At 38.3% G+C, this 13,174-nt stretch overlaps 1 protein-coding gene across 1 annotated transcript; it reads right to left on the minus strand.

Moving 5' to 3' along the window:
• Positions 1-2,901: 2,901 nt before the first annotated feature.
• Positions 2,902-13,093, minus strand: VDAC2 (voltage dependent anion channel 2). Its single transcript, XM_010714368.3, has 9 exons — positions 13,045-13,093; positions 9,804-9,875; positions 8,682-8,731; positions 7,390-7,542; positions 7,254-7,306; positions 6,585-6,812; positions 5,535-5,685; positions 4,607-4,664; positions 2,902-3,968 (listed from the first exon to the last, which is right to left on the minus strand). Exons 1-9 carry the CDS (start codon positions 13,076-13,078, stop codon positions 3,877-3,879), a joined length of 891 nt encoding a protein of 296 aa, XP_010712670.1. The 5' UTR covers positions 13,079-13,093; the 3' UTR covers positions 2,902-3,876.
• Between the last annotated feature and the right edge of the window lie 81 nt (positions 13,094-13,174).

Genomic DNA, 13,174 nt, shown 5'->3' on the forward strand with positions numbered 1-13,174 from the left:
TGCATTCAGCAGAAAACTCTCATGCAGAAACATGTGCTACAGTAAAGGTCAAATATTTGGCACTGAACAAAACTCTTGCTTGCCACCTTTAACACTGCCAGCACTTTTCCCAACACTAGTAGTTAAACATGAGTGTACGATGCAGTGTGGATTGTAACCAAATCTCTGTAACACCCCACATTCTAACAGCATTTCTAGATTTTTATTGTCTGTAATTTTTTTCAGAAATTGCTGTGCATGCCCAATTTGCCTCTCTTTACATGAGCATTAGTATCACACTCATAGCTGAAGCAAAAACTAGTTGCATCATTAAGCTAAATAAAAAAGTTGTTTATTGCTTTCTATTTGACCCCACAGAATATGGAAAGACTGACAATCACAAGTCGGGCCCAGGAGCTTTGTAATGAGAAGTGTCACTAAAGCACAGTGCACACACTGCAGGAACGGATATGTGTTTTTTTCCTATTCCAGATCAGGAACAAAAGTGTCCTGTGACAAAGAGAGGCTGAGCAGCACATTAGTACAGCTTGCAACAAACACAGCCCTTCCACGTAATGTATGAACCCAGCCAGACTGTTCTTTGGGTTTTCCTTTTTGGCAGGACACAGGAAACATTTACACCTGCTGTTAGGATTTGTTATGTTAGTTAGTGGCTTACCTTGCAAGCAGTTCTTCCTGCCTTCACTTCTAAGGAAGCAAGGACCTCTGACACCAACGAGGCTGAATCATTTGCACATGGACGGCAATATCTGCTCAGTTCTGCTGTCTGTAGAAGCACCTTTGCCAAAGATTCAAATGCAGTAGCTCTGTGTCCGCTAGAGAGCAGCAAGCCCAGCACAAGAACAGGACGGCAGAGGGCAGCACGTACACTCCAGTGCTACCTGGCTATATCCCAGCAACACCCAAGGGAAAGTTACAAACCTGTGCCCCAGTGCTGGGTGTGAAAGGCTTCCACGCCCAAAGTAGCTCCAGACAAGTTTCCTGGTTTCTTAAGACTGCAGTGCACAAAAGGCAGATTTAAGAATATAGCATACCATGCTGAACTATGAGTAAGTTCATGAGACCTGGAGAATTTCTATAGCATAACAAGAACAATACATGTTTGAGTCACCCAGTAGCTTGCAAGATAAAGGGAGGGGATCAGCATCATATGCAAAGTTTTACTTGCGGAAGTACTGCCTCCTGGCAGTATGCACACAGACAATCCCTATTCAGCTACACCAGGCAGGAACATAGTGCTACAGTTCATCACCGTGTATGCACAACCACACTCAGATCACTAAGCAGCCCAAGCATCTTTATTTTGCTCAGAATGACCACTGAGGAAAGGCTGGCTAGTGCTGAAAATTGTCATTAAGGCTTTTTACATTTTCTAACAAAATAGAGCTTATTAACACTACTAACATTCCTCACCCAGAACTCTAGATACACCACTAGCTTCTGCAGCACACCTGGAAAGAAAGTTTGAAAGCCTTCTATAAGCCTTACTTGAGAGATGTCAAGAGATAAGACGCTGAACTTCTTCTGCTTACTTGAGGCAGTGGTTTATGACATTTTCAATTAACTACTGTGTTACCTACTTGTATTTTACCTACGGCCTATTGACATTATAACAGAGAACTGCTTAAGGTTTAAAGGCTAAGGACTTGTTCAGCATATTGGAATAAAACGAATAGGTTCAAGCTTCCCATCACAAATTTGTAGGTGAGCCAAAGAAACTCTGAAGTACACGCTTTTATTTCACTTGCCTATTATACAACCTTGAGAAAGACAGCTAGAGGTAAACAGATGGTAAAGAAAAGGGCTAAGGTAGTTGGCTCATGCAAGACCAGGTGCCAGATCACGAAGAGCCCTATCAAAACACTGCAGAGAGCAGCTTTAGTGCTGTAGCCATGCTGCTTTAAGAACATAAACAAGGCTTTGCTCATAAGCAAAACACAGCCCTTTATCTGCCCAAGTGCTACAACCATTTAATATATGCAGGCACACAGCATTATTTTTTTCCAGGACAAGCCTGGAGACACTGTGCAACACTGAAGAGAATCTGTACTGAAGTGCAATCATCTGGCCATACAGTCTCCAGTTTTAAAAGTGCTAGCATATATGAACACTTCAAACGACCAGTTTACAAATGCTTGCATGCAACAGAGTAACAAACTGCATCTTAAGTGCTGTTTCTTTCATCACTACCTGGTGGAAGTGCTCCTAAAAGGGCATTCTGACTGGGCACCAAAGCTATTCCAAAATGACCCACACAACTGAACTTTCTTTTCTTCAGGTAACAGAACTGGTCAGACACTACATGAAGCCTGCTCAAAAGGCTGAGCAGACAGACTTCTTAGAAGGTAGAAAAGAGTTTACACTAAGAAGGTGGCTTAACAATTCCGTAGGTGAAGGCTGAACACAGGCAGTTTACTGTTGCACTTAAGAATTTAGTATGAGAGCAATAATGCAGGATGGGCCAAGATCTCAAATAAATCACGAAGACGTTTAGATGAGTTAAGTCTACATGAACTGGTTTGCAAGCTATAGGCAGAACTTCCTGATAAGGTAGCCTCCTTCCCTACAAAGGAAGTTGCTCTGAACTAAAGGCTGCAAGATCAAGTAGAGAGACACACACCTGTGTCAGCTATGAGATACTAAGAACCAGACCCAAGGCACCCCACTGAAAACAATAAATCCCTCTTCTTAGAAGAGCTGCATGAATGTAAAATATTCCACATTAAGAACATTCACAGCTAGCTATGCTTGGTCTTAGAAGTGCAGTCTTAAGATATTTGTCCCTCACATAATTCTAGAAATTCCAGAAAATTTGAGTTTTTCTACTATTTCACATTTCTTAACAAATTTGCCAGTATTTATCTGTCAATGAGAAAGCAAAATTGGATATATTTTCCTCCATTTCCACTTAAAATTAAGCCTTTATTTCATTCAGTTTAAGCAGAAACCTCTCACAGTATTTGGGCTAAGCAGGCTGTTGTACCATTACATTCAGTTGCAGTTGTTAAGTCTCACTTCATACAAATATAAGCAGATAAGTGTGGGATTTCTTCCCCTTCCCCCCCTTCCCTTGTGTAAAAGCAATTTTTAAATGCCTTAACATGGCATGGAAATCACTCTGCACCCTTTACATGAGCAGGCCAACTAGTAATGCAGTAAATCTTGCCCACGAAACAAAAGGGACTTAAGCCATCGTGACATGACAAATCTTACCTTAACTGAACAAAACCAAAACAAACCAAAACCAAAGACATGACTTGCTTGAGGAATCTAACTGTTTGGTGAAAACCAGCTATATTCAGCATTTTCATGGATGGGGTGAGTCCTTAATTGCACAAAGATACAGAGCACTACATCTTGAGTTAGCATTAGTTAAAACTTAACTGAGCACTACCCTATTATCTTAACTCTTAAAATATCTGAGGCATAAGTATGTGTGTACTTGTTTTATTCATAATTTGAGTCATCTTGGGATACCAAATGTATTTCTACTTAAGGTGATTTGACAAAACTGTTGACCTCATTTCAAGATATCCACTGATTGATTTTCCATTCAACAGCAATATTGAATGTTAAAAGGAACATAAAACAAACATGCACACAATTGTACAGTTTTCTCAGATGTCTATTTCATTATTTGTGGGTAGCGCATTGAACAGTTAAATACATTTAAATAATGTTTAAGTGACTGCGCTAGTGCAGACTTGTAACTAGACGGGTAACCAATTTAACTAGAAACCAGCTAACAAGTAACTGTCTAAATACAAATACAGCTCTTGTACTCTTTTTGGGAAAAAGCCTGCTGGTCACATTGGAAATACGTTTTAAGGCCAAATTCTTCTGATATCCCTTCTCTGCAGCAGTTTCTTCACCTTTTTAAGCCTCCAATTCCAGGCCAAGACCAAGTTTATGGCCACCAGCATTGATGCTCTTTCCATCTATCAGGGCAGACAAAGTAAGCTTCACACCTGTAAAATTTTAAAGATTACATTTACAACATGTAAGCAGAGTAGCCTTCATGCAACTCAACCTCTGTCATTACAAGTCTCAGTTGTATTTCTTATTACTGTGCTCCAAAATTATCTACATTCATTTACATACGAAATCTACTGAAAGCTAGTTATGTGAACCCAACAAACTAGACACTTTCTTAAAATACCATTTTACAAACTGGATATCCAAAGACTTCATTTGATAAATACAAAGAATTCTTCTACCTTAAGGTGTGCATTAAGAAGGAAAACTGCACAAAAAGACAGATTTGTGAGGGAATGCAACTATGATTTTTATTGGTTTTTCAGATAGAGAACTAATCAACAGTGATGTAGCAACAGGTGTTTTCATGTTTAAACAGAACAAGTTTAAAGCTAAGCTATTGAACATGATAGCTGTTAAGCAAATCAGTGAGGAATACGATGCAGAAATACCTTTAGACACAGCTTAATTTGTCTTATGTAAAGGTTTCATGTGCAACAGAACTTGCTGTCAAGCATCTACTTTGCCTTCAAGACAAAATTATTCCGAAAACCGAAAATAATTGCATATAGATACATAGAACTCAGGTGTTTGTGTCATGCATGAGAGACATGGATGTGAAAGCCCTTACCTGGCCTCAGGGTCTGGGTGTAACCCACTCCAACTAGACTAGAGTTGTTCACTTTTGCCTGGAGAAAATAAGTAAAAACACAGAAGCAATTGAAATGTTTTAATTTAAGAGTTCTTTGTTATTATTCAGGAGTTAGCAACGTGTTACCTGTTCTTTCATTATCGCTGTGCTTACTAGACTGTCTCCCTAGCTATGCCTTTGCCCCACAACCTATGTTAAAGAATATAAACCCATTTAAGTGCAGACAGGATTGCAGAGGCAGGAAGAACTAATTGTTACTGGAACAGTTTGGCTGGTGAACTTCTCTACACTCTTTTGAGAAGAACACAGCAACTCACCAAAACAAACTGCTTTGGAAAAAATCCTCCACATTCACATTATTAGAAAATAATTCATACTTTGCATATCCAACCAAACAAGTAGTAGACATTTCAGAGAACCAACATAGCAAGGATGTGCAAAATTCTTTTCCCTCCACTTTGCCTCACTTTCTCTGTAGACTTATTCCAATAGTCCAAGTTCAATTCTAACTTTACAACAAAGAAAACCTTCCTGCAACACGGAATTCAACCAGCACCTCTTACAGTTCTTACTAAGAGAACTAAAATGTTTCCAAAAAATGTGTTTTTTCCAAAAAAATGTTTTTTCAATCTGTAAGCTTACAGAATCAGATATGAAGGGGTTTTTGTTTTTATTATACAAGCATGTGTAGTTCTGTACATAATACAACATTTGAGCCAGATCATAAAATAGACTTCACTGTAGGCAACATTTAAATAGTACTTGTTTTATTCATAATTACTTGGATTCCAAGACTAGCTCTTACAAGACTTTCTGATTAGTCATCTTCTTTTGTACTAACACACATGCTCAGAAACTAAAAAGCTTCTCTGTTTAGCGTAACTCTTTCAGTTAGAACCATACTTACAGAGATAGAAGCGGTGGAATCCAACTTGTATTTAGCTGCAATTCCAAAGCGAGTGCTGTTGCTACCAGCTGTCCATGCCAGGTTTACGGCAGTTTCAAGATTGTCACTCACTTTCTGGTAAATTGAACCGCCAAATTCTGAACCATCATTGCTGCATAGATGAAAAAGTCAGCTTCTTAGATCTATATAATTTTTATTTTTATTTTTATTTTTTAAAGAAACAGTTCAAATTTCTATTTAAATAAGAATTTAGAAAGTTTGCTTCCCACTTTTAGACTGGATAAAGGGAGATGAAAAAAGCTTCAAAATAAAATAGGATTCTTATATTGTGACTAACACGCTTTGTAGCTTCCCTCATCTCAATTTCCACAAAGCCAAACAGAACAGTCCCCATGCAAAAGAAAGTTCATCTCAAAATCAAGTTATGCCCTAAATAAACATACTAAAACAATATATTAGATTAGAGCGAAGCTTTGGGAGATTTTAGTCAGCTTGCTCTGGAGAACAGCCAGAGTCTTTAACTACAGCAATCTGAAGAAAGTTCAGAATAAAGATGCCTCACACTTTAGTTGCACTCTAAGCATTTTATGCACTCATCCCATCAATACAGGAAGATGTACCTACTTGAAACGTCCATAAGCAGAAGTATTTTTGCTCCAGAAACTGCTTCTGGCCTACTTAAGTAGTGCAACACTAATTGCTACCTCTAACAAATGGATTACCTCCTGAATTACAGTCAGATACAGCTCAACACATGGGGAAAGCTGGATAAAGTCTTTTGACCAGTTTTGGGTAACAAGCCTATCATGCTTCCAAGTAGTTGGTAAACTATAGCATATATCATACTATAAATGTTAACGAGTCATTACTTAGTGTATTTAGCATTTTGAAAAAGAGATGAAGTACTATTTATTTACGAAGTGTGATATTAAAAAAACATGTGCTGCTGAAGTGCCTTGCAAGCACATCTTAGTAGTTTAAGTATGCATATAGCAGGAAGGCAGAAAAAAGCCTGCTTCTGTAGAACAGGACACAATTTCCAGTACTTACACGTTGGTGTGAAGCTGGAAGTCTCCAGTCTTGTAACCCACAGAGAAGTTATTCCTTGTCAATTTTGATTTGGCACTATCAAAAGTCATTTGATAGCCCGCTAGCCATCCTTCATAACCAAAGACAGCCGAACCATGGATTGCAGGCCCAGCAAAATCAAAATCAACATCACAACCTAAGTTTAGGCATTCACGTTTATATGCTGACTTAATTTTCCCGCTTTTCTTTCTGAAACAGAGAAACAGTTAAGCTTAAGACAGTTTGATCATTCTCAATAAGCAGACAAATTTGAGCTATATGCCTCGACAGAATGCACCTAAATGCCATGCACATACATCCAACAGCCCAAAGCACAGGTAACTCATCAAGAAACTAAACAAAGATCACAAAAACATGCATTGTGATGAAGGTAGAAACATCTTTATGCTTCCTGTAATAGTCCAACTAAATACTTCTATCTCAGAAATTAAGAGAAATACATAGTTGTGAAGTACCCAATACTAAGCCCCTAGAGTAAGATGCAATGCAGAAAAGCAGAAACCTTTAGCATTGAGGTTTGCTAATTTGGATCAATAACAAACATGTACTGATTTGACACAACAGATGAAACATCTACCAACCACATGTATAGCATGATACACAAGGTAAAAAAGTAAAAAAAAAATTTACCCTGTATTTGGTGAGAAAGTTGTATCAAACGTCAACTTCAAGCCTTTGGCAATCTAATTCAAGGATGAGAAAATAAAGCTATAAATTCAGTTCTACGAGTTAAGTAAAAGAAATGAATACTCAACTAATCTATTACCTGATCTTCAATTGCAATTTCTGTTCCCAGAGTGTTATCTGTGTTCCATTTTTCTGTGAAAGTCAGCCCATACTCAGCCCACTTGTATTTGGTCTCCAAGCTTCCATTCACTTTTCCAGTGTCTGTGTTCGATGAACCAGATGTTGTGAATTCCTAAAAAGGACAGTGTCCATGTTATACTGAATTAACATGTGATCCCGAAAGCCTGACAAAGTAACGAAACAGAAAAGACCTTTCTTCACTGAAGATCTTGTTCTACGTAACATTAGATAAATTGGGGGACAGCAACATACCATGGACTAGAAGAACTAGATGACTCACATTCACATTACAGACTTCTCCCTTCTCACCCTCCATCTCAAATGCAGCGTGCTCCGTTATTACAAAATAGAGGTTTATAATGCAACTCAAAAGCAAAACAGTTGTTACCATAAGAAAAGAAGAAAAAAACTTCCTAAAATAAGGTTAAGTCTGGTAATATTGAGGGAAAGGAAAAAAGGAAAATCAAACCAAACCAGGAGTCCTTAACATATGCTTATGCACATTCTCCTCCTGGGAAGGAGGTGTTGTAACTGAAATGGGATTCACACAAGAGCTTGAATTCTGCAGGAAGTTTTAGCAGGATAACCACTAGACCTTGATAGAAACAAACAGAAGCAGCACTACACCTATAACAGGGCCCTTGCAAACAGTGTTTCTGTTGGAATGCAGGCTTCTACAAAAAAACAGCACATAACCCACACACCTTGTTTTCAAACAGCCAGTTACACAGTTAAAACTGTGTTCTTGGTGGAGGGAAAAATCAACCTTTCTATCTTGCAAAGTCTGCTCTAGAAACAGATGGAAGTTGCAGGAGGTACTGCTTGCATGACCGAGATACCTATCACTGGAACTTAACAGCAGCACCTAAATACCTTTTAAAGGGAATGCACAGTGCTGTTTCGCTGCCAACTACTTCACACATGGATTAAGATGTCAAAAATTTACAGAAACAAAGTTGTATGCTGAACAGCAAAAAATGTGTCAAATTTTTTTTAGGCTTAACACGAGGGACAGCTAAGAAACCTTTTTATTTTACATTAAGACAGCTTCTTTACTGTTTTTTGTGATATTTGCAATAGCAGCGTTATACTCAGAATGAAGTAGAGCTTTAGGTGCTTCTGAAATTATCGTTAATAACATTAATATAACCTACAAGCTACACAATGGCATCTGGAAAGTGCTGATATCTAATTAAATAAGCATCCGAACATTCGACCCCAGGAAATACAACGAGAAGTATTTAAACTCACCACTCCACTTGCAGATTTTGTCTTCACATCCAGTTTCACCAGCCCAAACCCTTAATAAACAGAAATTACAGTTAAAAAGTTAAGCTTTAACTAAAGACTAAGCAGATTTTCCATGATGTTGGTTTCCCAACATGTGTGTGTATCTATACATGCATGTAAGCATACACATAAGAAACCCAGCATAGGCTGACTTCTGTTACACTCAAATTTCAGATGCTACAGCAGTAGAGGAGATCATCCTAAGAACAAACTAGGAGTTTGGTCTGCCATCACTAAAGAATTAGCAAGGAATAGCTCTCTGTTGTATACTGTACTTATTCCTAACAAAAGATGGCTTCTAAGAGTAAACTTAGTGACAGACAGAATACATTCTCTAGTTCCCTGAATGGTATCTACTCTGTACTCAATGCCATTTAAAGAGCAACCCTACTGCATAAAATCGTCGCCTCAGCACTGAGAAAGATCTCAACAAAAAAGTCTGAATGGGGTGTCACTAGGAAATACACAGCCACCAGAACATAAGGAGAACTATGGGAGAATAATTTGATTTTCTTACACTCAAACTTAAGAGTTAACCTTGGAGAATGAGCTCCTGTATGAATTCCCAAAGACCCGAAATAAACAGCACTGCAACTAAGCACTTCTTTTTTTAAGCTGTGCTACTTAAAAATGTCAGAGAAATCTTTCAGACCACTCTTTCCTCTTGCTGTTCCAATAAAACCACAAACCAACAACAACAACAAAAAAACCCTAACAACAAAGCCACATGTTACAGTGGTATATATGCCTTTGTGTACCAACAAATGCTTTGGGACAAAGATCCATAAAGGAAGTGCAAAGGTACTCCTAAGCTGAGTAACAGTGGATGCTTCTAACCTTGCCTACTGCAACACCCCTTCGCTTAACATTAATGTGGTTAATGCAGTAAGGTTTAGCAGACCTCATCTCAAAACAGCTCCCAAAACAGCTTCCACTAGCACATTAGCTGATAGAAATATTTTAAATGAAACAGTCTCCTCCCTCCCTAGAAGCACGGGCATTTCAGTGTTCATTGGACTCCACATACATGCTAAACGAGTCAATTCATTCCTGCAGCACACTCAACACACTATTTTGACTCACCATATCCTTTGTTGAAGATATCTCTGGCAGATTTGCCAAGGTCTGCATACGATGGAGGAATCGCCATTGGAGCTGAAAAGTAATGGCATAATTACAATTCAATCTTCTACTATGCACTCATACAAAAACACTAGCACAGTGGTTACCGATGCTCTTTCTTTAAGGCAGATTCCAGTTGACAGATGGTTCAAACAATTACATTATTTTATGAAAACCCTACAGATTTTCTGATCTTCACTGCAAACACTGAACATTTTCTTAGCACAGCTAGCCCACTTACTGTCAAGAGGTCACCAAAGCAATCTTTACTTTTCAAGTTGATTTATTGCTTACGTCTTTAATTATCACAAACCAACTGAAAGCTCACTGAAAACCAGGGAGTGAGAAACGTGGAAAGCTGCAACGTTGGTAGATATTTCCTTAAGTTTTACAAAGTCAGATGTTTATGGAAGTTATCTGAGAAGACCCACAACGTTTCATTTTCAATAAGTGAAAGTGCATATTTGTTTTGCAACATCACTTGCCCAATATTTAAAACGGTAAAGACAAGATTTGGAAAGTATCTTCAAAGGCTGTTAACCAGCAATTATTCAGATGAAGATCTTTCCTCCTACACAGGGCGAGAGTTTAAGTCTAGAGGCGAGAGTGGGGAGGGTGAGCTCTTCATTAGCTTGAAAGGAACAAGTCATACAGGTGAGAACAGGAAACGGACTTGTAAGGAGAGCTCTTCTCAGATAGGGAGCTACTGGCAAACTCAATGTTAAAGAACCTGTCATTCAAGACCAGATCTGACCAAGCTTCCCTGGCCTGCTGGATGCCAGTCTAATGTCCCACACAGGTCTGCACAATGCTCCTCCTTCCTGAGAGGATATTCTCCATCTCTACCTTCCTCTGGTGACTATTATCCTTCTATTTCAATAGTAAAAAGGCCACTACTAGAGGCAGCCTATTCTGGAGTTTTAAAAAACAGAAAACAGAATGTATTTCACAGACTTGGTGATTTCCCTAAAAGGGTCACAAAAACAAAGGGGAAAACACTAACACTAGCTAGATAAGTATCATAAAAAGCCTGAACAATCAAAAACTTTCCCTTTTAAAATTGTCTAAACAAAAAATTAAAAATCTGATTTTAAAATTAATTGGTCACGTGTTTTTCTGGAAGTCAGATGAACATAATTCACTATCTATCTCATTCCAGTGTGGATTTTGTTTCAAACAGAAAAACATCTTCAGAATCTAAAACAAATAATGAAGACTATACTCTCACATATTCATTTTCAACTAAAAACTTCCCATTCTTACACAGCATTTTTAACTAGATTTCAATTATCATCATCTGACTATAGAATTGTTCACCTCCTGCAGAGGCTTCCTCATATTTTTAAATTAAAAGTCTGTCTTTTCCAGCCTTACCTACAAAGCAAGAAAACTTGCCTGAAAACACCTGACCCAGAATTATTTCCTCTAGGGCATCATTCCAGAAAAGCAGACTGTTTAACTATAGCATCCACAAAAAATATACACTGATTATAACTGCCACATACAGCCTAACTGTACGAACAGCCACTATTCTTAAAACATCGTACAAAAAAGTCTTGTGCCTTAACATTATTTTTCTACAATCTACTGCAGTTTTCCCAGATGCTTCTCTCCATCTTCCTAAACCCACATGGTAGCCAAATCATCTATGTTTAGCCTAGTTTGAAAGAAAAAGCAAAAACCTCTTCAGCAAGAAATGCTAAGCTCTACATACAAGTCAGTAAAAGAATCTATCCAGCGCTTGCTGGAGAATATCAAACAAATCCGTTCCTGCATGGAGTAAATTCTTAAGAAAATAATAATCTAAGGAAAAAAAGATTCAATAGCAGAAAGATATGAGCCCCAGTGATGAGAGAAAATGGTTTCTATTATCTATTCAATAAAAAGTAGCAGATGCAGGACCAAATTTCAAGGAAGTTTGGGAACACTGGCCTTCTCTCACTCCAAATCCCTGCTGTTCAATTCATTAATAGCTTACAAGGGTTTTGAGAAGTTTTAGCTATGTACTTGTCTTCTGAGTAGGGCCAACTACCATCTCCAGAAGAAAGTGTCAAAAAGCATGTCTGTGTTAAAGGCTACTATATATAAATATAAATGACTGTATAAATAAACTTCTCTTTCATCTTTAATGTTCCCAAGCTGACTAGACATTCATTACAAACAGATTTATGCTAAGGCCTTAAAGTTTAAAACATAATATTTGTTAAGTGTCTATACCTAAATTAATAGAATTACTGCAGTAAAAGAATACTGCTGTTTTTATCTAGCCAAGTTAGGCATCCTCCCTGCTACAGGAAACTGACTAATCCTTGTCAGCCACTCCAGCCTACAGGCCCAGTTTTCCTGATAAGAAGTTAAAACAGCTTACAACCTTCACGCTGCTGTTATAATTCATATACTGACAGGGACACAAGAGGAAAAAGCACAAATTATTTGGGGGTACATAAAACCCCCAAATAAGTAAGCTGGTGTCACCATCAGAAAGCTCATTAAAGGCCAAAAAATATCATTCCTGTTTTCTCCAGTGTTGATAAATTCACTAGACTTGCAAATTCTTATAATTAGAAGTAATTTTCTTCGAGCATGTTTTGAAGCGTCTTTCATCTAAACTACTAATTAGAAGCACCTAAAATAAAACCACTTAATGACAACAGGCTGGTTGTGACAGCAGGTATCAAATAATCCCCATTCAAGGAGCACAGAAAGTACTTATATCAGGTGGGCATCTCATCCTCATTTTTCATTTTATTCTCCCTTTCTAAACAGCCCTAAAAAAAAAAAAGAAAATCTGCCATTTAAATATGTTTTCTTCCAAAGTAAAAAGAAAAAAAATGCCACGGTGATGCACGAAGGCTGTCACAATTATTACATCACAGCTGTCTTTCGAGGCAATACTTGGAAGGAGCCCCACACCCAGTAATTAAGGTACACCAATGACTTCAATAACCATTTCCAGACCTCGGGACATTGAGGATCAGCCTAGAGGGCACAGAATTAGGAAGAAAATACATAAGCACTCGCACATACTTTTTAAGTGGCAATAACTACAGTGGAATTTTATCCCATCGTTGAAAATAGCAATAAATAGGTACAGAAAATATCGTTAAACACACATCCACTCTAACGCTGCCCTCCTTTACACGTACAGCGCTACTAACCGAGAGCTACTCACTACCCTCGCTGTAACTGCCTCCCTACTTACTCCTCGGCGCCTGGCACGCGAGCGACACAGCCATAGCTAGGCCAACGCACAGACTCTATGGAGAAGGGAGAGAGAATCAAACAGCCGCAGGTTCGCTACGTGCTCGGAAAGCCGAAGCAGTGCGGAGGCC

Source organism: Meleagris gallopavo, chromosome 8, assembly GCF_000146605.3.
Source record: "Meleagris gallopavo isolate NT-WF06-2002-E0010 breed Aviagen turkey brand Nicholas breeding stock chromosome 8, Turkey_5.1, whole genome shotgun sequence".
Lineage (NCBI taxonomy): Eukaryota > Metazoa > Chordata > Aves > Galliformes > Phasianidae > Meleagris > Meleagris gallopavo.